The sequence below is a fragment of the Microcebus murinus genome, chromosome 18, assembly GCF_040939455.1.
Source record: "Microcebus murinus isolate Inina chromosome 18, M.murinus_Inina_mat1.0, whole genome shotgun sequence".
In the NCBI taxonomy this organism is placed as follows: domain Eukaryota; kingdom Metazoa; phylum Chordata; class Mammalia; order Primates; family Cheirogaleidae; genus Microcebus; species Microcebus murinus.
The window spans coordinates 10,726,381-10,751,000 of NC_134121.1; the positions used below are offsets into that span (position 1 = coordinate 10,726,381).

The 24,620-nt window shown below is 46.5% G+C and overlaps 1 protein-coding gene across 1 annotated transcript in view; it reads left to right on the forward strand.

Moving 5' to 3' along the window:
• Nucleotides 1-24,620, forward strand: part of DNAH9 (dynein axonemal heavy chain 9) — a 312,997-nt gene that overhangs the window by 213,930 nt on the left and 74,447 nt on the right. The window contains exons 50-55 of the mRNA XM_020280809.2: nucleotides 5,509-5,934; nucleotides 12,598-12,717; nucleotides 14,511-14,699; nucleotides 17,546-17,781; nucleotides 20,994-21,116; nucleotides 22,476-22,680. Coding sequence (XP_020136398.2) covers nucleotides 5,509-5,934; nucleotides 12,598-12,717; nucleotides 14,511-14,699; nucleotides 17,546-17,781; nucleotides 20,994-21,116; nucleotides 22,476-22,680 — 1,299 coding nt within the window. The remainder of the gene's footprint in view (nucleotides 1-5,508; nucleotides 5,935-12,597; nucleotides 12,718-14,510; nucleotides 14,700-17,545; nucleotides 17,782-20,993; nucleotides 21,117-22,475; nucleotides 22,681-24,620) is intronic.

Sequence of the window (24,620 nt, forward strand, 5' to 3'; positions counted from 1 at the left end):
GAATAAGAAAGAAACAAAACTGTAAAAGAGCTAGAAAACTTCTTATAAGTTTCCAGACCAATTTTTATATATGCGAACGGTCTTTCTAAGCATAGAAACAAAGGACAATATCATTTAGAAAGGGATTACTAAGTGTGACTAAATAAAAACTTTAAACTTCTTCTATAGATCACTAAAATACCATCAACAAAATTGCAACATATAGGGAAAAAGGGTAAATATGTTTTTCATATAAAAAGTTCTCACATATTATCCTGAAAATCTCCCATTTGTTCCTCTCCCCTCCTCTCCTTGGCCCACCCACCCTCTGCCCTTTCCTACTATTTTATCCCCGACCTGGGAGGCTCAGGGGCGTGGACCGCATCAATGGCCGGCCCTTGCGCTCTAGCTTCCTGGACCATTGGCCAAGCTGTGCGCCAGGAGCTAACAGGTGGGGGAAGAGGGTGAGATCCAGCTCTTCATTCCTTGGCTCCTGCCCTCAGCCGAGGGTTCCAGGTACTGTGGGATTCCTTCCCCCAGGGCTCGGTCCTTCTCCAGGTGCTGCCAGTCAGTCCCCCCGCGTGTCTCCTCTGGCCCAGGGATGGGCACAGAGCCCCCCAGCTGCACCCCGACGTTACTAGCCCAGGATAACACACTCTCTCTTAGGCCTCTTCAGTCTGCACTTTTATAAACAGTTCCTTTAGTTTGCTTTCCTCAAAAGAGCAGGTGTGTCGTGTCATCCTTTTGCCTGCAGGAGCTGTAACTAATTCGGTAATCAAAAGGAAAAAGACAAAGAGCCCAGTAGAAAGGTCAAGGACAAACCCTTCGGAAAACAAGAAATTCAAATCACTTACAAACATGAAAAAATTATTTAGCATCACTAGAAATACATGTGCACATAGACATGTATGAATTAAACCAACGTTGTGATCCCATTGTCACCCTATCAAATTGTAAAATAATTAAATACTACCCAATGTTGAAAGGATGGGAGCACATATAGGCTCTCTCAAACACTGATGATTGGAATTGAAATTTCTGGGAAATCATCCGACAGTATGTACCAAGAATACTAAAAATGTCTCTACCCTTTGACCCAGCAAATCCACTTCTACGAAAATTGTCCTAAAGAACTAATTTAAGAGTTTCAGAAAGATTCCTATAGAAAAATGTTCAGCAAAGCATTCTCCATAAGGTAAATTTTTTGGAAATGACTTAGGTTTCCAGAAATTAAATAAGTTTTAGACAAATTGTGGGTTGTCCATATACAGACTTTTTAAAAATTCTATTCAAGAAGAATGGCTGGTAACTTTCCCTCACACCTCTTTTTAAAACTGTCGATAAGTTCTGCCTACACCATCTCCAAAATATGTCCCGAATTCAATCACTTGTCACTATCTGTGCTGCAAAAACTTTGGCCCAGGCCACCCTTAGCCTCCGCCTACACCAGTACGCAACCTCCCTAACTTCTCGCTCCAAATCCACCCAGCCCGGCCATAGAGCGTCCACACTGCAGCAAGCGTGTCTCAGAGCATAAGCCACAACTCCACTCCCTGCCACCATGAGTCACGGCCGGGCTTGTTCCTGCCGCTGTCCTTCCCACCCGCGACTCAGCAGCCTGGAACAGCCTCCTGCAGATCTGTGCAGCTCTGTCCCTTCACTTAGGTCCCAGCTGCAATGTCAGCTTGTCACAGAGGCCTTCCCAGAGACTCCCCTACTAAGCTGACGTGGTGTAGTCACATCCCAAGAATTCTCTGTCTCAGTAGCCCTGGCGAGTTCTTGTTTTTGTTTTTTTTCTGCTATCCAAAATATCAAAGATTTATCTCTTTTTTCCTGTCTCCCTGACCCAAATGAGCAAAGGGATTCTTGTTTACTGCTGTATCCTCATCACTTAAAACAAACACCTGACACATACTAAATAAGTGATTGTCCAATGGTGACTTTGCACACACATTTATTCATTCATTTATTCGCTCAGCAAAGACTTACTGACTACCCTCGTCGTGCCAGGCACTGCTCTGGGTGCATGTGACACATTTATGAACAAAGATCCTGCCTCTCTAAAGCTTATGCTCTAGCAGAAGGAAGGCACAAGAGAAAAAAAGCATAATAAAAAGGCAATTGGCACAATGTGGTAGAACTCTGTGGGGCCAAGTGGGGAAGAGCACCGAGGCGGGGGCGTGCGGGAGAAAGTGGGGAGGAGGTGGAGGCTGCAGTAGTAAAGCTTAGAGAAGGAGGAATTCATCAGACAGACACCTGGGGAGAGCAGTGCAGGCCAAGGCCACAGCTGGAACAGTAGCCCTGGGGCAGGAGTGGGTGGAGCCAATCGTGCCCATGTTGGCTCACTCAGAACCTCTGCCTTCTCCTGAAATGTGTTTCTTCCAGCTTCATGCTCCTGTTAGCGCTAGAGTACCCCATCTGCCTGCCCCAAGGCTTGAGGATCCCTGCTGAACTAAGTGCGATCATTTCCTAGGGCTTTTTAAATTTTGACTCATGTTGGAGAAAAAAGTCTCTTCCCCTTCTCTTCCCATCCAATCACCCAGCACACACGTCGATGGGCACTTACTGTGTAGCAGTTTCTCTTCTAGGCACTGGGGCTCCCACGGTTAACAAGGTAGATGGGGGGGGCCTGCTGTCAGGGGAAGGAGGGTTGTAGCACGTCAACAAAGGAAGAGTTGCAGTCATTTCAAGTTCTCTGAAGGAAATCCTCATGGTGCTAGTTGGGAAATGACTAAGAAGGGAAGGTTGGTGGGTTGATTCTTCTGGAATGGGGGTCATTTGAACTGAGATCCTGACGGATGCAGCCAGGCAGATGGCTTAGGAGCATGTGTGCCGGGCAGGGTCAGGAGGTGGCAATGAGCTTGGCAAGTCAATACGCTCAGAGAAGGAGGTGGTTGTGGCTAAGGCACAGTGAGAGAGGGAGAAGGTAGCCCAAGGGTTAGGCCGTGTGCCCTCCAACACAAAGAAACCAGAGTGTAGAAAGGAAACCCACACACAAGGAGACACAAAAGCAGAAGAAAGTCCACATGGCCCTGCAGACATTCAAAACACGATTCCACTCACGCCTACGGTCAGCTCCACACAACCCTTCCCAGACACCTGAGCGAGAAAACTCCCCTCTGTACTTCAGCAAGATCTTCTGTCCCTAAAACCAAGAGAGTCATGATTAATTTATAGATAGATATGAATATGAAAAAGACTAGAAGTGGTTACTGTACACTGAAACATTAGCAGTGCTACATCTGGGTTATAAAACTCATCTCTGTACGTTGCTTAACTTATGCTATTTCACAGTTGTGGCTTTCTTTGTTTCTGTTTGTTTGTGTTTTCTCACGTGGCCCTCTCTCACCTCCGAGGGGTCACAATGACCGACAGGTGTGCTGGTGTTCCTCACACCTGCACCGCCCTTCTCTCCTGCCCTGCTGGGTTCGTCATGACCAAACGTGAAAACCATTGCAGAAGAAAATTGAGCATCTTCCTTGGTACTTCCATTAGGGGTTGGAAATAATCCTTCCTGTTTATGGGTTTCCAGGCTCAAGAGCACCTCAGATTAATCTGGCACAAGGATCTACTCTTTAAAGTCAAGATTTCTGCTCACTTACAAAATCAGCCCTGAGAGCAAGTAAGATTTCATAGTATTTTCAGAGCCCATAGCTAAATTGGGATTCCACTACCAGAGCAGGTAGCAGCAACCTTTTGCCAACAGAAAATGAAGGGGACCTGGGCATGGGCATTTCCAGTGTGCTTTTCACAGATACCTCTTCTACCTGGGAGACACCCTCATGACAGTTGTTCGAACCATGACCAGGAGCCCCTCACACGGGAAACGCGTTTATACCTGCAGACGTCCCGTGGCTCTCGTCTCGCCTGTGTGCATTTTGCCTGCCTGACCATGACTCTGACACTGGAAGGTCAACCTTGTGTTCTCCCCAGCACCCCTGGGAAAACCGGGTGTGGGGCAGCCCCGGGTTCTTCAGACGGAAGGCACAAATCCAACACGCCTCCATCATGGGAAACAAAGTTCAAAGATTTGTACTCACAGAGGCTGGGCAGGGAGGGCTCCGTGAGTCAGGAAGACAGTCTTCCATCCATGGGTCACAGGGAAAAGAGTCAGGCAGGGAGAGAGAAAAATCACGTGGCAACCAGCATATGGGTGTAAAGTGTGGGTCACTGTAAGTCCCCGGGGAAATTGCTGAATGGTCCATTTGGAGGAAGTGGCGGGAAAGCAGGCAGCCCAGTCTGCTAGGAGAGATGCCCCTGGGTTATCATCTCTGGCCACCGGCTTGAGCCATTTGGGGGTGGTGAAGAACTGGGAACTGTCCATGGTGGCTGAGCCCTGCTTCTGGTATGAAAAAGTTAAACCTCTATTCAAAATGGATACTGAGGCAACAGAAAGTTACACACGCATTCCCTACACGTGGGCATAGGCTTCCCATTGAATGCCATAGCGAGCCTTAAGTCAACTTCATACGCATCTATGACACAGTTTAATTTACAGACTAATGGGTCCCCCGGACCCCAGTTTACAGATGAAGGAGGCAAGTTCTGGAACGTCAAAGTGACTTTCCAAGATCAACTCTTTCAGCCGTCTCTTTCTGGAGCCAGCGCCGCTTGGAGCGAAGGACAAGCCTGAGGCCAGGCAGAGCAGCTGACTCACGGGCTGTACCTCGCTCCCCGTCTGGCTTATCTCATGGCAGAAAATGCTGCTTTGCTATCAGGACAGTCAAGTGTAGTTAGAACAAGCTCATGGAACAAAGCAGTTTAATTAAAGAAAAAAAAAATGAGTTGGGTTACAGTGCTATTCTCTTCAATCCAAGATGGAAATTAATTTATAATAACCTTATCTTTTATTCATGGCATGCTGCAGATTTCAGAGTATGTCGGCATCCTTATATTTTTCAGCTGAATGTGAAATAATTGTGTGTTTCTAATGGGCTGCGAGTCAGTGGAAGTGCTGAAAGAACAGAGCTGAGGCCGGGCGCTGTGGCTCACGCCTGTAATCCTAGCTCTTGGGAGGCCGAGGCGGGCGGATTGCTCGAGGTCAGGAGTTCAAGACCAGCCTGAGCAAGAGCGAGACCCCGTCTCTACTATAAATAGAAAGAAATTAATTGGCCAACTGATATATATATAAAAAATTAGCCGGGCATGGTGGCGCATGCCTGTAGTCCCAGCTACCCGGGAGGCTGAGGCAGAAGGATCACTTGAGCCCAGGAGTTTGAGGTTGCTGTGAGCTAGGACGCCACGGCACTCACTCTAGCCTGGGCAACAAAGCGAGACTCTGTCTAAAAAAAAAAAAAAAAAAAAAAAAGAACAGAGCTGAGTCTTGGCTAACCATTCAGGGAAATCTGAAGCCACTGGGGAGTAGCGTTGGTTTCCTATTCATGAGTCATGGTGTTTAAAATTCAGAGGGCTGCCGCCAGCTTCGAACAGCCCTTTCAGATTGATCACTCCACGTCCTAACTCCATCAGTGGTCCAGGACAAAGGAAGCCCACTCGTTTTCCCCTAATGACCTCCTTCTCTTTTCGCAGACAAACCTGACGGAGCTGAAGTCGTTTGGTTCTCCGCCCCTGGCCGTCAGCAACGTCAGCGCTGCTGTGATGGTGCTCACGGCCCCCCGGGGCAAGGTGCCCAAGGACCGGAGCTGGAAGGCTGCCAAGGTCGCCATGGCCAAAGTGGATGGCTTCCTGGACTCGCTCATCAACTTCGACAAAGAGAACATTCACGAGAACTGCCTCAAGGCCATCAGACCGTACCTGCAAGACCCCGAGTTCAATCCGGAGCTCGTGGCCACCAAGTCCTACGCGGCTGCCGGGCTCTGCTCTTGGGTCATCAACATTGTGAGGTTCTACGAGGTGTTCTGCGATGTGGAACCCAAGCGCCAAGCACTGAGCAAAGCCACCTTGGACCTCACAGCTGCCCAGGAGAAGCTGGCCAAGATCAAAGCCAAGATCACTGTGAGTGAAGCCAGAGCCCTGCCCCCATCCTGCTAGTTAGCCTCCAAGGCAAACAGCACTCCCCAGCCATTACTCAATGCCCAGCGTTATGGTTTTTAAAGAGATGTGGGAAAACCAAGTTTTTATGCAAAATCTCCTCATTTTTCAATAGAGGCAGCTTTTCACATTTCTTTCTCAAGCACCATATAGGCCAAGCAAGACGGTTCCAGTGGACCATTGGTTTATAGCTCTGGTCATATTTTTCTCCTTTTCCCCTGACGGAAGAAAATATAACAGGCAGATACATATAATAGATGAATAATATTACCCATGGAGCCAACTGTCTTATTAGCCACAAATGAATTTAACATTTTTGCACATTTGATAGCGAAGAACAAAAGGTTAAAATTTTGAGATTTTTTTTCCCCCTTTGAAATGTAGGTTTTAACTGCCTTACTTCACCTCTTTTGCCTACTATACAGTCCGTTCTAGCAACTGTCTGTCTGTCTCACTCTCAGTATCCTGGGCATGTGGGCACGTTTTATGCTATCTGCATTGTTTCATGAAAGCTTTTATTAATAAATTACAAACCACAAATTACATATTGTGGTTTAGGTGGTGGTCCCTTGTCTGTAAATATAAAACTATAAGAGTCATTAGCTTTTATAAGCCCCATGCAGATGTTATCATTATATCAACTTCACTTGGGATTGGGGGATGGGAATGGTGATCTTGGGCTGACACATATTTGGAGAGAATATTTCCTTTGTCAACCCGAAATAATTGAAAGGATCAGAATACAGATTTAAAGAGTCTATTCAGGTGAAAAGCTGAGAACAGCCATCCGGAAAACACAGGCTCCAGAGAAATAGGGTTCAGTGCTCCAACGTTAAAAGTTAGGATCATGCTTATCTAGGCAGAAAACAAAGAAATTTAGTAGGATTATAACATTTTCTGTACAAGGCTGGCTTATAGAGTTACAAAAATTCAATTAGTTTGTTTTCTTTTCCATACAGCTTGTTTCCATTTCCTTCCAAATTTAAAAGAGTATATTTAACATTCCATCTTAGACAATATAATAGTCATGAAGTATTTTTTTGTGTGAGAAAGGTAAGAGAGAAGTTAACTGATAAGTGAGATCAATCAACAGTGAAGAGGAAATAGGTCTTCCTCCACACCCCTTAGTCATTTACAACTTTTTACAAAACAACTTAGGTAAGGAAAAATGCTAATCTAATCAGAGAAACAAAAGTTTCTGACAGTCACATGACTCAGGTATCATAATCACATTCCCTTAATGCTTGAAATATTTTTAAATTCCAACCACATAGATTTTGAATTCCTTACTTTGACACCCTTAAGCTCCACCTTTCTTATTAAAATGGATACCACCAAAGTGACAGGTAGAAATCAGAAACCTGGAGGAGAATGTGGCAGCTAAACATTTGTCAGTCCACAGACCTCAGTTCTAATCCAAGCTGTCATACTTACAAAGGTCTTTAAAATGCCCAAACTTCAGCTTACTGAAGGAGAATGGACACAATAATAGTGCCTGCTTCGTGGGACTGTTGTAGAGATTAAAAGATGTGCCGCGTGTAAAACTGGGGCCCAGAGCCCAGCCCACGATGCAGGGGCAGCAGGAGCCAACTAACTGCCCCCACTTCTCTGGGCTCAACTGTAACCACTCTGCCACTCCTGCCCCCCTTAACTGTGTGTGCAACCTCGTGCCTGGACTCCATCACTGCTGTGATCAAGTTCAACCCCCAAAAATTTCTGGATCTTTAAAATCTGCATGTGCATTCCAGGCAAATAAGATTCTTGGCCGGGCGCGGTGGCTCACGCCTGTAGTCCTAGCTCTCTGGGAGGCCGAGGCGGGCGGATTGCTCGAGTTCAGGAGTTCGAAACCAGCCTGAGCAAGAGCGAGACCCCGTCTCTACTATAAATGGAAAGAAATTAATTGACCAACTAAAAATATATACAAAAAATTAGCCGGGCATGGTGGCACATGCCTGTAGTCCCAGCTACTCGGGAGGCTGAGGCAGGAGGATTGCTTGAGCCCAGGAGTTTGAGGTTGCTGTGAGCTGGGCTGACGCCACGGCACTCACTCTAGCCTGGGGCAACACAGCGAGACTCTGTCTCAAAAAAAAAAAAAAAGATTCTTGCTGCAAATTTATCATGATGATACAGAGAGTTTTACAAATTGTGAAAGGTAGGATTATAGACATGCCACATGCCTCATGCAACATGGATTTATTGATTGTTAGATTAAAATCTATGGCTTAAGGCTCTAGTTGAAAAGATCTTTGCAACCGATCTCTCTATTTAAAAAAGACAGCTTGGTAAAGCAACTCATCTCCTCTAAACGGCTTGCTTTATAAATCCAGATGTTCATGGACCAGTTTAGTTAAAACAGGTGATAATCACCATAACAATGGCCTCCTTCAAAGAACACCAAGTACAAAGAACACCATCACGTCCCCATTCCTGCTTTTGAGGAGGGAAAATATCTCCCACTAATTTTCATATTCTTCAGTCTCTCCCAGAAAAGTGTAATAAGAACTACACTTCAAAGACTCTTGACTCAAGTTATTTTAGCTAAAGGAACAGTTGGTGCAAAGGGAATGTTTTCAAAATGTTTATACCTTTTCAGTAGCCAACATTCACATGACGGGCCCACTCAACCTGTGAAAGCAATACGAATATCTTAAAAATACTTGGCTACCTTGGGAAGGCGCTTCTTTTCTGCCAAAATATTTTCTTAAAAAAATGTATTCATGCTTTTAACAGCCTCCTCTCCATCCTTTGCTTATACACATGCCTGTCAACGTCCCAAGAATGTGGACACTTCCTACTAACAACAGGAGGAGTTGGGCTAACACCCATCCCTAGCACGCAGGCCCTCCCGGGCAAGAAAGTTCCTCCTCCACGCTGCTGAGGCCTTTGCCAGCCTCATGCAGCCCCACACGCTCACGCTCAAGCCTTCCTTTTAGGGTCTTAGAGTAATCCCAAGTAAACAATTTCATTTTCAAGATACGTAAAGTGGAGGGGGTAAAGCATATTTCAAACCAGGTTGTACAATATAATTTCAACTTAATTACTATACATAGAATAGAAAGATATAAAAATGTTAACAGTAGTGGTTTTCTTTGGGTGGTGGATTTTGGATGTTTTTTGTTGACTTATTTGATGCTCTGTAGTTTCTTTTGTTCTGTAATGAACGTACATTAATGTCACAATTTATAAAAATAGTAGTAATAAGAACAAGTAAGGCATTTTCACTGAGTGTATAACCACACACAGAGTGAAATATCACATAGTAGAGAAAGACCCCTAATGAGAAAAAGCAATCCCTTTAATTCTGATATCTATTTCAACTGATGGTTGAGGCCACATCAGAGCCTGCTACCTAGAGGCTTAACTATGTTTTATTTGGCCCACAGATACTATTTGCAAATGATTTAATTAATTGCCAATATTTAAAACAGCAGGTGCTCTTATGTAAAAATCTGATTCCTAGGCAGTCTAAAAATAATCAAAAGATTCCTGTGTAACATTAATTGACCCTGGAGTTAAGTAGTAGCTTCCTATTCAAGCATGTGGCTTTGTGCATTTTGCCATAGTCCTCACTAACTTTGATTTTCTTTCAACACTAGACTCATCTGACCAGTTTTCATTCTCTGCTTATTTGCATTTCTGACTTCTGCTTTTGTGCTATGCTGATATCTCCATTTCTTGATGTATTAATATCTTATGGAGGCAGCTGACTTCCTGCTAGCTAGCTGAGGCTCTGAGTTGTCTATCCCCACGTCTTCCCAATATGGTTATGGTAACTAGTTTTAGCTGATATAACCTTTAGTTCTCGTTCCATCACATAGAGGCAGCTTCGTTGAAGCCCTCAGCTTTCAAGATAAAGCTATTTATTACCCTTGCCTTCACCCCTTCCCTCTTCCTTCTAACTCCCAACTTCTGTTATCATTACTTATCATACTTTTGCTTTGTATTAACACTTGCCAAGACTGGGAACATCCACATTCCCTTCTGTAGCTAAAATTGAGTGTCCCAGGCTCTGTCCATAGAATGATTCACAAAGCTGAAAAATCAATACATTTCATTTCTATTCTGTGAACATGTCTATATTGTTCTTATCAGATTTAAGTGGTACACTGTAATTGCATTCCTTTTTCTATACGACCTCTTTTCCCCCTGGAGTTTCCACTTTCTCTCTCTCTCTCTCTCTCTCTCTCTATTAGTTTCTTAGCCTCCATTATTTTTAAACTCTCCATTCAATTCAGTATTCTATGAAGTCCTTTTTTGTCCCCCTAAGTCTTTCTCCCTTGTGCCTGGTTTAGAGGTCCCATCAGTACTGGAGCATCAACACATGTCACTGCCTTCTTGAGTCAGTTCCGGTGACTCCTGGACCCCATCTATGCTTACTTCTTCATTGGTTTCTTCTTTTAGGTTGCTATGGCTCATTCTCAAATAACGTTCTCAGAAGTAAAGTAAGATGCAAATTTTCTCAATGATTATAGTCTAGAAATGTCTTTATTTTATTCTTACACTGAACTAATGGTTTTGCTAAGTATCGAATTCTGAGCTGCTAACCTTATTCCCATTGAACATTGAATGCTTTATGCTCTGGGTCTGGTGAGAATTGAACAGACTGGGTCCCATTCCTTTGTACATGCATTATTTCTGCCCCTTTCTGGAAGTCTTTCAACCTATTCTTGATTCTTGGTGTCTGAAACTACATAGATGAGTGTAGCTGTCATTCTTTTTCTATTCATTATGCTTGGCGTGCAAAGACGTATTGTCTTCAGCTCTGGAAAATTATTATCATATTCTTTGAATATCCCTTCTGTTTTCTTTTTAATCTATTTCTGGAATGCATATTGGTTGAATGTTGGACCTCCTAGGTTGGTCCTCTGTTTTCTCACATCTTTTTGTCACTGTCCGTTTTCTTATCCTTTCATCTTTTAACCCTTCTATTGAATATATCATATTTTACATTAACAATAATGGTCATTTCCACAAGAGTTTTTGTTCCCTCTTCCTTTTGATAGCACCCTGTTCTTGTTTCATGGATGAGATATCTTGAATCCTCTGAGAAACTAATTGTGAAGTGTTGTAACTTTGACGTTGCTGTTGCTGTTTTTGTTGCTATTGAAATTCTCTCTCTTTTTCTCAAGTCATTTTTTTCTTCTTGTGTCTCTTAATCTAGGCTTTCATTTAATGTCTTCTTATCCTTTCATGTTTACAAGAGTAGCAATCAAAAGCTAATCCTAGCTCTGCAGGCAAGGGCAGAGCAGCTGACTGGTGGAATTTGTTGTCAAGACCCAGTGAGTTATGTTGGATGAATCCTGAAGGCCGAATGTGGCACCATTTCTCTGCCTCTGTCAATTCTCTTGCCTGGTGACATAGGGGCCCGGTGGCACTGCATACTGGGCATGTGGATGGAGATATGGGGGCAGGGACAACAGGCGTCCAGTTAACCCTCCTATTTTCAGCTTGCCCCTCAGTCACACCCTACACCTCCACAATCTCCAGGTTATATGGGGCTCCCCAGGCCAATCAGCTTCCCCTTTGGCAAACTGTGGCCAACTCCGAGTTTCAGCTCCCCCGCCCTGCTCCCAGTCTCCATCAGTGTGGTCCTCTGTAAGTCTACTGTACTCCCTCACCCTCCAAATGGCCCTCGCTAATTTGCTTGGTGTTATGGGCTTGTGATTTTTTTAATTACTTCATGTAATTTTACAGAAGTCTTGGGAAGTAGAAGAGGTGAGTGGGCATGGCCAGGCTGCTGGCCATTAACTGATAGCTCGCCGCCTGCTTTTGCAAACTACTTGGCTGTAAGAACCTGGCCCTAAATTGGTTTCTCTTGTGTCTTAGTGATGGCCAACAAGGCAGCCTGACACCAGGTATTGCACAGACAGGAGGTATATTTGGAGGTGTATGTGGTATGTCCATGTGTCTTTGTGTGTGCAAATATATATTCTGAGGGCAACAAAAGCTATGTGCTTCAACTCTAAATTCTTAATGAATTTAGAAAACATTGAAACTACATCCTTTTACAAAATGTTCCTATACTTTGTGATAATGGGAGAGAATAGATGAGATTCAGTAAAACTTATCTTACACTTCCAGGCCCTTAGAGCCAGGGAGAGACTTGGGTTCCAGCAGCCCAACCCCAGACGAGCTATGGCAGGTGCATTCAGTCATCCCCCAGGCCCATTGCTGCTGACCTTTTCTGTGTTAACCCCAGGCTTTGATATGTTTTTGTTTCTAATAGCAGCCCCTACACTACTTTTTCAGGCTGCTGGAACCTCTTTTCCCCTAACATAAGGAGAGAAAAGGGTATGCCCCCCTTCCCACCTCCCCATCCATCACACCTCAACCTCTGAGGTCCTGGAGCACAGACGCTCAGCCCTCCCGCCTTGGGTCAAGACATCTCTGTACTTCCACTCCACACTCCCCCTGCGGGACCAAGCTGAACGCCTCCCTAGAACTCTGCCTGCAATCACCCCTTCTTTGGCTTCCTTTCCTTCCCAGCCCAGCTTTTCCCCCAGTCCCTGAGGGTGTCCCCACTGAGCACTTCCTTCAAAATCACCTCCACGTGAACCCTCGTCTCGGAAGCACTGGGTGTGACTTGAGCTGAAATTACTAACGGTCTTTGTGTTCTTTCCCAAACAGCACCTTAACGAAAACCTGGCGAAGCTCACAGCCAAGTTTGAGAAAGCTACGGCGGACAAACTCAAATGTCAGCAAGAGGCCGAAGTGACTGCAGGCACCATCTCCCTCGCCAACCGCCTTGTGAGTGTGAGCCTGGGCAGCCCGGGCTGTGATTATACTAGCTGCGCTTGTCAAGGGCCACAGAGGTGCAAAATGGATGAGCACAGCTCAGCACCTCTTTGACTTGGGGGGAAATATTAAAATGTGCTGGGGTGCAGGGATTGAGTCCTGAGAAAAGTGTGGCTACCTGATCCAGTCAAAGGAGTTTTCTCCTAGAGATGGCTGGGAGCGTGGGTCTATCAGGCAGCCCGTGCAAAACAAGACCACGCTACATGCATGGGTGTTGGCCAGAGAAAGCATTAAAAGACAAAGCTATCGTTTTGTAGGCAAACTGGGAAGTTCCTCTTCATGCAATGCTTGATGGTAAGGGGTGTGACAAAGACTAGGAACTGGTCAATGTCACTTCTGCTGTATTCTATAAGTCAAAGCAGTCACAGATTCAAGGGGAGGGAGCATAGACACCAACTTTTAATGACAGGAGTGTCAAAGAATTTGTGGCTTTTTTAATTTCTCCATGGCTTGTGTTTCTCATCACAAATGCCAGCTAAGATCCTGCAAAGCAGAGTCCACTGGACGTGATTTCTCTTCAATCTGGAGTCTTTGCGGCATCTTCCTCACCACTGAAGGGAAATGCAATCGATATTTACATTGATTCCAGCCACTGTTTGTTTATATGGCAAAGCCAGATTTTTAAATCTAGAAAGCAGTGAGTCATAGCTGTCACTGAACTACAGCCATGCTTTCGTGGAGAGAGGCCATGCCTCAAGTGTGTGTCTGTGCAGCTGTTGTTGGACCAGCTGCTGCATAGTTTTGAGATGATCAGTTTAGCCAAACAGCTTGGTTTGGAGACAGTGCCACTGCCAGTGTGCAAGAAGCCCTCCAGAGCCCCTAGCTGGCCTGCATTCCATTCCGCCGCCTGCTTGGTTTCCAGACTCAGCACAGCCTGGTCTGCCTGGCTGGAGAAATTTTGGAGTCGGTCCTCACGAGAGATAGTGTGGGCTGGAAGTATCAGGATGCTCGGGCTACCAAACCTAGAGATGCTGGTGAGATGCTTGGTCTTTATGTCATCTAAAAACTGGTGTGGGAATGGCTGAGTTGGAAAATCCTTAGGATCTCTCCCAGATCTGACGATAGTCTATGATGCCATCATTCAAGGAAAGAATAAAAGTCCTAGCACAGAAGCTAAGCTTCACCATACTCCTCACAGTCCTGTGTAGAAAGGATGGCTCTCCTCCCAGGATAAGAGTGCCTGGAGACAGCCGTGCCAGCCCAGAGTGGGCTGGGCAATCAGGACTCGTGGTGCTTTGTACACACTCACGTCCTTGCAGTACTTCTAACACTGTGTCTCAATTACGGTGTCTATCTCTCCGCCTGCCGTGAATATTTGTTCACAGTGGGCTTGATTTTATTTATTTTCATTTCCCCAGCATTAGGGGAGGAGAAGGGATAGGTGCTTAATTTTCTAACATGTTTTATGGACCAGGCGTCGTGCTAAATGATTAGCATGCATGACCAACAGCCCTTTAAGATGGGTGGTACCCATCTCCACGCATGGAAAAGGTAGAGCCTGGAAGCGTGTGTTCCAAACCTGTCATCTTTCCACAGCCCACGTGACGCATAGCACAGAGTGAGGGCTTGTTTCTGCAACGCTGGCTGCAGCCAGTACAAACCCCCGCTGATCGAAAGGGCCCCATGAATGGTGTTCTAGATCTTCCTGCCACGAAACATGCAATGCACATTACCCGAGATTGCACCCCTGGCTCTCCAGCCACTGGTATGACGAGTCCTCTCTTCTCTGGCCTTTGCAATGGTAGGTTGGAGGACTCGCTTCTGAAAACGTGAGGTGGGCAGAAGCCGTGCAGAACTTCAAACAGCAGGAAAGGACGTTATGTGGAGACATTTTACTTACGACGGCTTTCATTTCCTACCTCGGCTTCTTCACAAAGAAATACCGGCAGAGCCTCATGGACGGCACGTGGAGACCCTACCTGAGCCGGCTGGAAGTACGTAAGGCCTGGCTGTCTCCTGGCTGCAGCAGCCTGGGGCACCACTGAGATCTCGTGACAATTCTAGCTCAAAGCTTCTTGCGCCCTCTTGCACACTCGCACCCGCCACCCCCTGAGCACCAGGCGCGAGACCTGCACACCCACACCCTTCCGCTCCACCCTGCATTGCCACCCACTGCCCCTAGGCCTGAGGTCCCTCATCCCTGGGCTGAGGACTGGTACCAGTCCATGGCATGTTAGGGACTGGGCAGCAGACCTCTGCCACGGCCCACCTCCATCCATGGAAAAGTTGTCTTCCATGAAACTTGCGTGGGGAGATACAGAGAAGCAGGTGGGCAGTGGCCCAGCAAGAGGAGCTTCCTCTGCATCTGCAGCCGCTCCCCGTAGCTGGCATCACCGCCCGAGCTCCACCTCTCCCCAATCTCCCGTCCCCCCACCAACCATGGAAACCAGTCCCTGGTGCCAAGAAGCTTGGGTACTGCTGCCTTGGGCCACCCGAACACAGCATCTCACCTCTTAATGAGGCTCCCCATGGGGACACTTGTCCTCTGCCCAGCAGGCTGACTCCTGAGCTCCTCAAAGCTAGAAAACCCCAGGAGACACCAAAAGAACCCTGTGCTTCCCTCTGCTCTCCCTGCTCCAGAGCCAGGCGTCACAGGTGCAGTCGGGGGAAGTTCCCTTTTCCAGATTCTTCCTGGCACCTGTCCCTGGGCCCCAGAGTCTGTGCCCACGACCCACAGATACCCCTGTGAAAGCAGCTCCATCTGCTCCCATCGTGCACGCTTTCACGAATAGCTATGCACGTGCTTCTCACCTGGGCTGTGCAGCTTATCCTCTTTGGTTTTACTCCCAGCTCCTCCCTCAGCACCTCTCCCCACAAGCTAATGAAGTGGGGAAATACTAGTTCCCGATGAGAGGACATTCAAAGTTACGCCTGGACCCTGTCATCAGAGTGAACCCCCTCGGCACGTTCACACCACTCACAGTCAGCGGTCCACACACACTCTCTGTGTGCTCAGCGTGTCCCAGCACCCCAGTGTATGGGAGGCACAGGAGACAGTCGGGCCCAGGATGCCCGCAGCAAGTCCTCAGTCCAGTTTCCAGTTAAGGAGATTCTGTTCGTAAAAGTCAGCTATGGTAAGAGTCAGCCCAAAAGTTCACAACGTAAAGTACAGGCTGGATTCCAAAATCCTTGAGTAGACGAATCCTTAGCATGCAAAACACACTTTGTGTAGTGATGGTTGATGCTCAGATGAGCTCCTAAAATCCTACTTACCCGATGATTTGTTGAATGGTGGTTTAAAAACTGTCACAGTACTAGTAAATAAACAAAAAACAAAGCTGCTATTTTACTTATCTTAACCACTTGTGGAAAAAGGAAACTGTTGAAAGAACCATCATTAACTGGGCGAACAGAGATGAAGAGAGCTCAGTAGCAGCTTAGTGAGGATTTTTCTGCCTTTGTTTGGGGTTCTTAAGCATTTTTACACCACGAACTTCTTCGGCAGTCTGGTAAAGCCTGTGATTTCTTCTCAGCATAATGTTTTTGATCATGTAAAATAGAATGCATATGATTACATAGGGAAAAATTATATTTAAACTCATTTCTGATCCCAGGACAAGAATCCCCAAGGGGCTGATTTCCCTTTGGAGGTTGGTACTGACCATCTGTCCCCTTAGCAAATACAATTAGAGGGACAGGGGTGCATTGGAGATGTTTTCTTAACCTGGAAAAAACAAACCTCAGACAGGAAAGAGATGAAGTGGTTGAAAGCGTATTTGAAAGCATATGCTAAGTGGAAGTAGCCAGACACAAAAGGTCACGTATCATATGATTCTGTTTATGTTAAATATCCGCAATAGGGAAACCTACAGAGACAGAACACGTGTTAGTAGTTTACAAGACCTGGAGACAGAAGGACATGGGGGGGGGGTGCGTGGAACTGTTTAGTGAGTATGAAGTTTCCTTTTGGGGTCATGAGAACGTTCTGGAACTAGACAGAGCTGATGGTCGGTCGCACGACATTGTGAATGTACTAACTGCCACTGAATGGTGCACTTCGAGATGGTTAATTTTATGTTGTGTGAATTTTACCTCAATTTGAAAAATAAATAATGAGTCACCGGTACAAAAGATTGCTTGTACAAGAATGAAGCGAGCGGAGAGGCCATCGGAGAAGCAAAGGAAGGGTCTGGCGCACACACAGGAGCCCTGCAGGGGCACAGCAGTGGCGGGGTGGTGGGGCGGGGAGAGGGGGGAGTTCTCGGGCCTGGCTGCACCAGCAGGCAGGTTTATAGGAAAGGGTCCTGCAAGTGGCCCGGGGAGTGGAGTGTTTGGGGACGGGGAAAGGTAAGTCCCTTTCAGCCCTTTAAAAGCTGGTGACGTAGATGAGAGGACAGAGCAGTTTGCAGACCTGTGCAGGCGGGGCAAACCCGCTGGGCACGGGGCCTGGTGCCGGTGCATGGGGCAGGGAGACGCGGAAATGTAGCGGAGGTGCAGCACCGTTGCCGTAGGGGAGGGCATGCAGGAGGGTGTAGAGTAACACACCAACGATCCAGTAGCAACTTGATTTAGGCGAAGACACTGAAGAACAAAGAGCCGGTCATGCGGGCTGAATTTCTGCTGTCATTCACCCGTCAAGAGCAAAAAGACCATCAGGACTTTAACAGAACCTGCTTCCAGAAAGAATCACACAGCTAGAAAAGCACTCTTCAGGGGGTGTTGATCTTGCTTTTAAATAAGTTATGTCATTTAGTGCAATCCTGTGTATTTCCCCCGCCACGCTGAGAAAGCGCTCTTCCGTTCTGAGCGTGGGGGGCGGGGGGGCTTTCTTCTTCTCCAGGCTCCCATCCCAGTCACCCCCGCCCTGGACCCCCTGCGGATGCTGACGGACGACGCCGACATGGCTGCCTGGCAGAACCAGGGCCTCCCTGCAGACCGCATGTCCATGGAGAATGCCACCATCCTCCTCAACTGCGAGCGCTGGCCGCTCATGGTGGACCCCCAGCTACAAGGCCTCAAATGGGTCAAGAACAGATATGGCGAAGACCTCCGGGTCACCCAGGTTGGTCAGAAAGGGTAAGTGGCTGAGCACAAGAGTTCCCAACTTTGCCACTGGTGCAGGGGAAAAATAGTATCGTGAGCAGAGTTTTAAGCCCCAGTGGAGTGTCTCCACACTCCTGATCTCTCCATGAGGCTGGTCTGTCCTCCCACACTGCAGGAAGCTTCTCAATGGAGGGTTCCTGGGCACTAAGTCTTTGCTCTTCTTTCTCGCAGGAATTGTGCGCTGCAGCCTCTCAGCCCATTCCGGGTCTTTCTCCGCCATCCCCAGTGTTCATTCTCCCATCTCTCCTTGCACACTGCCTGCATCCCAGAACTTCAAGTCCCGTCGTCAGGCAATTCTGTGTTTCACAAGGTCTTCCTCGCTTTAGCCAAAAGCTACCTCCCTTAACAATCCTCCATCCATTGTTCCCGCCTCTGCCCTCCGCCCTAGAGCCACATAGAACGACCTAAACCCCCCTCTCCTGAGGCACAGTGGGCATTTCAGCTGGCCGTGGAGCAGCTGAGTTAGGTATGAAATGTTCAGAGCACTTGGTACCTGCCAGGTGGCTTTGTACATGCAAGATGGGGAAGTCACTTCATGCAGTGACATGAATGTGGACAGGGCGTCTGGCCAGCCCCACCCTGCTTCACCGACCTGGGCCTCAGTGTCTCTCACCCATGTCTTCTTCATCACCCTTCACAGCTTAGCTTTGTCGTCTCGGCACTGGTCTCCCGGTCGGTGCCATTGGGACACGTGGGGGAAAGAGGAAGGAAGCAGCAATAGGGGAGAGGAAGAGAGAGGCTGACATTTATTAGGGGGCTGGTATGTGTCACTCTTGTCATTAAGGGGCTTTGTGCCATGTGATTTCCTGAGTCCACAAAGCTAATAAGGGCAGTGTTACTGGTTCCATTTCACATCGGGGGAAACCGAGGTTTACAGAAGTTAATCAATTTCCCCAAGAATATACCATTTTGAAAGCGATGAAAATTTTGCACTCATGGTTGTCCCAGCATTACAATAGCCAAAAGGTGGAAAGCAACCAAAGTTTCCACTGGCAGATGAGTGGATAAACACAACGTGGTGTCCACATGCAATGGAATATTGTTCAGTCTTGAAAGGGAGAAAATTCTGGCCTGCCACAGTATGGATGAATGTTAAAGATATTTTGCTTACAGAAATAAGCCAGTGACACGAAGATAGACACTGTAGGATTCCTCTCATCCGAGATACCTAGGGCAGTCAAATTCCTAGAGACAGAAAGTAGGATGGCGGTTGCCAGGGCCTGGGGAGGGGAGGGAGATAGGGGCTTAGTGTTTAATGGGGACAGAGTTTCCATCTGGCAAGAACAGTTCTGCGAAGGAATGGTGATGATGGGTGCACAGTGGTGTGAATGCCACTGAGCTATGCATTTAGCAGTGGTTAAGATTATAAATTTTATATGTATTTTACTACAATTAAAAATACATTAATTAATACATTTAAAGAAATGGTGGAGACAATATTTTTGAACCCAGGTCATCCTTCCTTGGAAACCTGAGATTTATCATTCTTACAGAGTGAGTTTTGTTGAGAAATGAATGTTGAGTTATGACATGATATACCTTTATCTTCATCTTCAGTCACACAGTGACCTAACCCTGGCCTTCTCCCCAAACTTTGATTAGAATATTCCTTTATAATTCACTAATGAATGTATTTTAGACAGATGTGTGTGTCTTTTTGCTCATTGCTATATGGATTGTACCAAACTGACACATTCTAGGCCCTCAATAAATATTTGCTCAATTAACTTTTCTATTGGGGGGTTTTCTAAATTTGTTATATGTTACTTGAATACGAATTTTGTGTCATGCATATTAATACTATGTTTGGTCTTCTTCCGTCACATGAATGAAAATGAGTGTTCAAGTATCTCGTTTGCCTTTTCATTTTATTTGTGGGGTTTGACATGCTATAGTTCATTTTATTTTAGCTGTTATTTGATCTGAATTGTCACCTATTTCATCTCTAGATAATGCTTAGAGATGTCTTTCTTCTCCAGGAATTATTTAAATATTCACTTACATTTTTAGTTTTTTATGAGTTTTCTTTTTACATTGAAATCCAATCAACTTAAATATATTTTAAGCTACTCTATATATTAAGTACAGGCCAATTTTCCAAGTGGCTAGCTATTGCTCCAATACCATCTATTAAATTTTCTATCCTTTCCTTGATTAATTAGAGATGCTACTTTGCTATATATTAAATTATTTTATTAAATAGAGGTTTTATTCTTTTCCGTTCATCTAATACTGTACCAACCTGTAATTATTTAGCTTTGTATTTAGTAACATTTATTGTAGTATTTCACATTACAAAACTAATGTATCATCTTGTAAAGAAAAATAGAGGGGGAAGAGTTACAAGAAAAACATATAAGAACTTCTATAATTCATCATTCAAAAACATTGCTAACTTTTTAGTATATAATGTCCTTTAAGACATCTTTCTACACACCTGTACTGTTAAAGTCATATAAAATATTTCATACTGATAGTATGAGTCCCTCCTCTTTCTCACTATCATTTTTTCTCTTTATCATCCTTAGGATATTATTTTAGGTTAACTTTAAGATCTTTGGTCAAGTTCAGAAAATGTTTATTGTTATTTTTTGTGAGAACTGTATTACAGCAAACTTATAAAGTGATTTAGGGAAAACTAACCTGTTTACATGTTTATTAAACTCTATGTCACATTAAAAAGTTAAAAGTAAGCTAGATCTTTGTTAACGAATTGCTAAATTAAGGTGTATCAATATGGTCTACTACCCAGTCATTACAAATTATATGGAAGAGTATTTAATCACATGGGGTAATGTTTATATTTCATGTACAAAAACCAGGTTGTACAAGGTGCCATATGAATCCAATAATATAAAAACTAAACTTGAAAATATAATCTATCCAAATAGACACATTAAACATCAAAATGTTAATGACAGATGGAAGCTTTATGGTTAATTTCCATGGGGTTTTTTTTGTATTTTGTAATTTCTCCCTATTTTTAGAAATGTATAAAATCACATGAATATGACTTTAAATAGGAAAAAAAAAAAAAAAACAGTGGCCACTGAAGACATTCCTTATAGCTGTGCTTCTGTGTCTACCACTGCACCTTGGAGGCCACAGTTGTCTTGTTAAATTGCCTCTGTATCCGCACCTGCCCTCAGGCTGGCCGGCCTGACCGCTGCTTGCTTCTTCCCCAGCTACCTGCAGACCATCGAGCGCGCCCTGGAAGCTGGAGACGCCGTGCTGATCGAAAACCTGGAGGAGTCCATCGATCCTGTGCTGGGGCCCCTGCTCGGGAGGGAAGTCATTAAAAAGGGACGGTAAGATCCGGCGTGTTGCTGACCCCCTGCGGGGAGCTGGTCCCTGGTTAGACCCTTAGCTCTGCCCTGAGTCTCCTCCTCAGCTAGGGTCGGGTTGCTCCCTGCGGCGCCCCTGCCCTTCTCTCCTCTCCCACGCGGAAGGCCACCTAGCTGCCCTGGCCTCCTAGACAAAGCTTCCTGGAGTGACTTTGCCTCCGTCAGTCCAGGTCCTCGCTGACTTCCTTTTAAATAGCCACAGGGAACAATTTGGGAGGAACTTAAGAAGGAAAGTGGTCCAAAAGCTGACTGTCTGTTAAGCCTGAGCATTTAATCCGAGCCAGTTGTCTGAGTTCCGAGAACTCGGCTCCTTGTCAACTTGATGAGCCTCTGCTACTTTGGGTGCTGGGGCGTGATCGGGGCTTAGCAAGCGGGCGGCAGCAGGAGGAACATGGTGTGGAGGGAAAACGAGAGGGAGGAGAAGGGCACTCGGCTCACAAGAGAGGGAGCCGTGATTGTCATGGAGGCTGCTTGACGCAGGAGCCTCACCCGCTGCCCGGGCCATAAATTGTCCTTACGTGTCCTTAGGCTGTGCTCATTTACTTGTTCAATCATTTTCTCCCATAGAAGTCATTCCCCTGTCAGCCATCAGAAAAAAGTAAGCCTAATTGCTAGCCTGTGTGAAGCACCTTTGTGCAAACTGCAGGAAGTTTCTCCTTCCTCCAAACACTCCACTGCCATCTGCTGGAAATTTTTCATAACATATAATGCTAATCTACAGCGACACGATGGCAGTGGCTCTCCCTGGAGCTGCACCGTGCAAAGGTGAACTTGGTGGGCCGGGCGCCGTGGCTCACGCCTGTAATCCTAGCACTCTGGGAGGCCGAGGCGGGCGGATTGCTCAAGGTCAGGAGTTCAAAACCAACCTGAGCGAGACCCCGTCTCTACCATAAAAAAAATAGAAAGAAATTAATTGGCCAACTAATATATATATATATAAAAATATCAGCCGGGCATGGTGGCTTGTGCCTGTAGTCCCAGCTACTCGGGAGGCTGAGGCAGGAGGATCACTTGAGCCCAGGAGTTTGAGGTTGCTGTGAGCTAGGCTGACGCCACGGCACTCACTCTAGCCTAGGCAACAAAGCGAGACTCTGTCTCAAAAAAAAAAAAAAAAAAAAAAAGTGAACGTGGTGGCCGAGGGAGAGTCCAGCCCCCTGCACACCTGTCTCCCACATCGGGACAAAGAAGGATGCTGGGGCTCACGCTGGACGCGAATATGGCAATACTGTTTGCTGTGATCTCGCAAAATACAAATTCCAGACTCTGTCCCTGACCAAATCTTGCAGGAAGGCCTCCACCTTCACGTGAGCCTCTCTGTTCCAGATTCATTAAAATTGGAGACAAAGAATGTGACTACAATCCCAAGTTCCGGCTCATCCTGCACACCAAGCTGGCCAATCCCCACTACCAGCCCGAGCTGCAGGCCCAGGCCACTCTGATCAACTTCACCGTGACCAGGGACGGCCTGGAGGACCAGCTGCTGGCGGCCGTGGTCAGCATGGAGAGGCCGGACCTGGAGCAGCTCAAGGTGCATGGGGCATTCGCTGAGGGCGGGAGGGAGCAAAGGCTCTGCCTCTAGATCCTGCAGGGCACCCCGCCCTGGGAGGGGTGGGAGGGGCTTTTTTTCCTGGGGCCGAGCAGGGTGGGCTCTGCCGGACCTTGGAAGAATGCCGACCCCCTCTAGCCACCTGGGAACACCACGCTGGGCAAAGAAGGATAGGGCGAGTCAAAGAGCAGGAGCAAAAGACAGTTGGGAGAACGGACGCTCCTGTGGCCGAGAGCAGGGCCTGGCGGGGAGCTACAACCATGAGGGCCTCTGAGATCACACGCGTGCACACGCATGCGCGTGCCTGCGTCCAGAACTCAGTGGAATGGAATTCTGCAAGGATAACAGAAATGGGTTCAACCATCCTCGGGCCGTGTCTTAGTCAGCTCAGGCTGCCACAACAAAATACCCTAGACCGCGTGACTTAAACAACAGACATTTATTTCTCACAATTCTAGAGGCTGGGAGTCTGAGATCAGGGTGCCGGCACGCTTGGTTTCTGGTGAGCCCTCTCTTCCTGGCTGGCAGGTGGCCACCTTCTCGCCGCGTCCTCACCTGACCTCTTCTTTGAGCATGCGTGAAGAGATGGAGAAAGCTCTCTGATTTTCTTATGAGGACACTGATCCCATTGGCCCAGGGCCCCTCCCTTATGACCTCATTTAACCTTAATCACCTCTGTAAAGGCCCCATTTGCAATACGGTCATAGGGAGTCAGGGCTTCAATGTATGAATTTTGGGAGAGCACAGTTCAGTCCATAGAAGACAACATGCTGTTTGTCCTCTCTTTAAACATGATTATTTGAGCTCAAAATTCCCATGCATATGAAATTGAGTTCAGGGTTCCCTGGGATTGTGCTTCCTGCAATCATTCCTTCATTGCACAGATACCTGTGGAGCACCAGCCCTCTCAGAGGCAAGATTACAGGTACAGAGGATTCAACAGTGAACGAGGACCGCCATGTCCCTGCTCTTGTGGAACTTACAGTCTAGTGGAGGAACATGGAAAATAAGAACGTAAACAGATAAATAATGTCACTCAGGTAGCAATAAGAATTTTTAAGGAAATAAAACAGGGTGGTACCAGAAAGCTATAGGGCTAATTTAAACTGTGGCTGTGAGAAAAAGATTGCATGAGGAGTTGGCACCTGAGCTAATTCCTAAATAACTTTAAAACCTCTGTGGGCAGGGAGCATTTTCGGCAGAGAGAACATCAAATCCTAGCGCTAAGACAGGATTGAGATATATATGTGTCTTTAAAACACAGAAGATAGGCCGGGGTGGCTGTAGCTGGAGATTTCGATGGGAAAGTTGTTTTTCCCACAGATCTAGAGGTTGTACAAGGGCAAAGACACTACAGCTGCCTGAAGTTAACTCCCCAGTGCCCAAAATAAAAACACAAAGTGTCTGGTGCTTTAGGGTGAGGAGCCAACACTCAGAAAGGGAAGATGAGCTGGGATTCACTTGGATACCAGCTCCCAGCTCCAGCCGGCCTTGGGGAAGCATCCTTGCAGCGATCTTATCTAAACTGTAAAAAGCCTGTTTCTGCTGATTTTTTTTTTCCAAAAAAACGATAATTCATACAAGAGCTGTTCGTCTGGGGGCAGTCAAGTGGCGATAGAGAGGACCCTCCAGAGAGCTAGAACTAGACCCTAACCCTCCAGTCCCAGAAATAAATGGCATTTATTGAAGGCTGACTGTGCCAGCACCGTGCTAAGCACAGCACAAAAGTCCTGTGAGTAGGACCTGGAAGTGTAAAGAGGGTAATTGGCCCAAGGTCCCGTGCCTGGCACATGGCGCAGTCGGGCTCTGACTCCTCTGCTGCGTCTTCTGCTCGTGCATGGTCTCAAGCGCTCGGCTTTTCTGCCTCCAGTTGCTAGCTCTAAGGGAAGGGACTCCGGCCCCATACACATTTCTTCATTCGG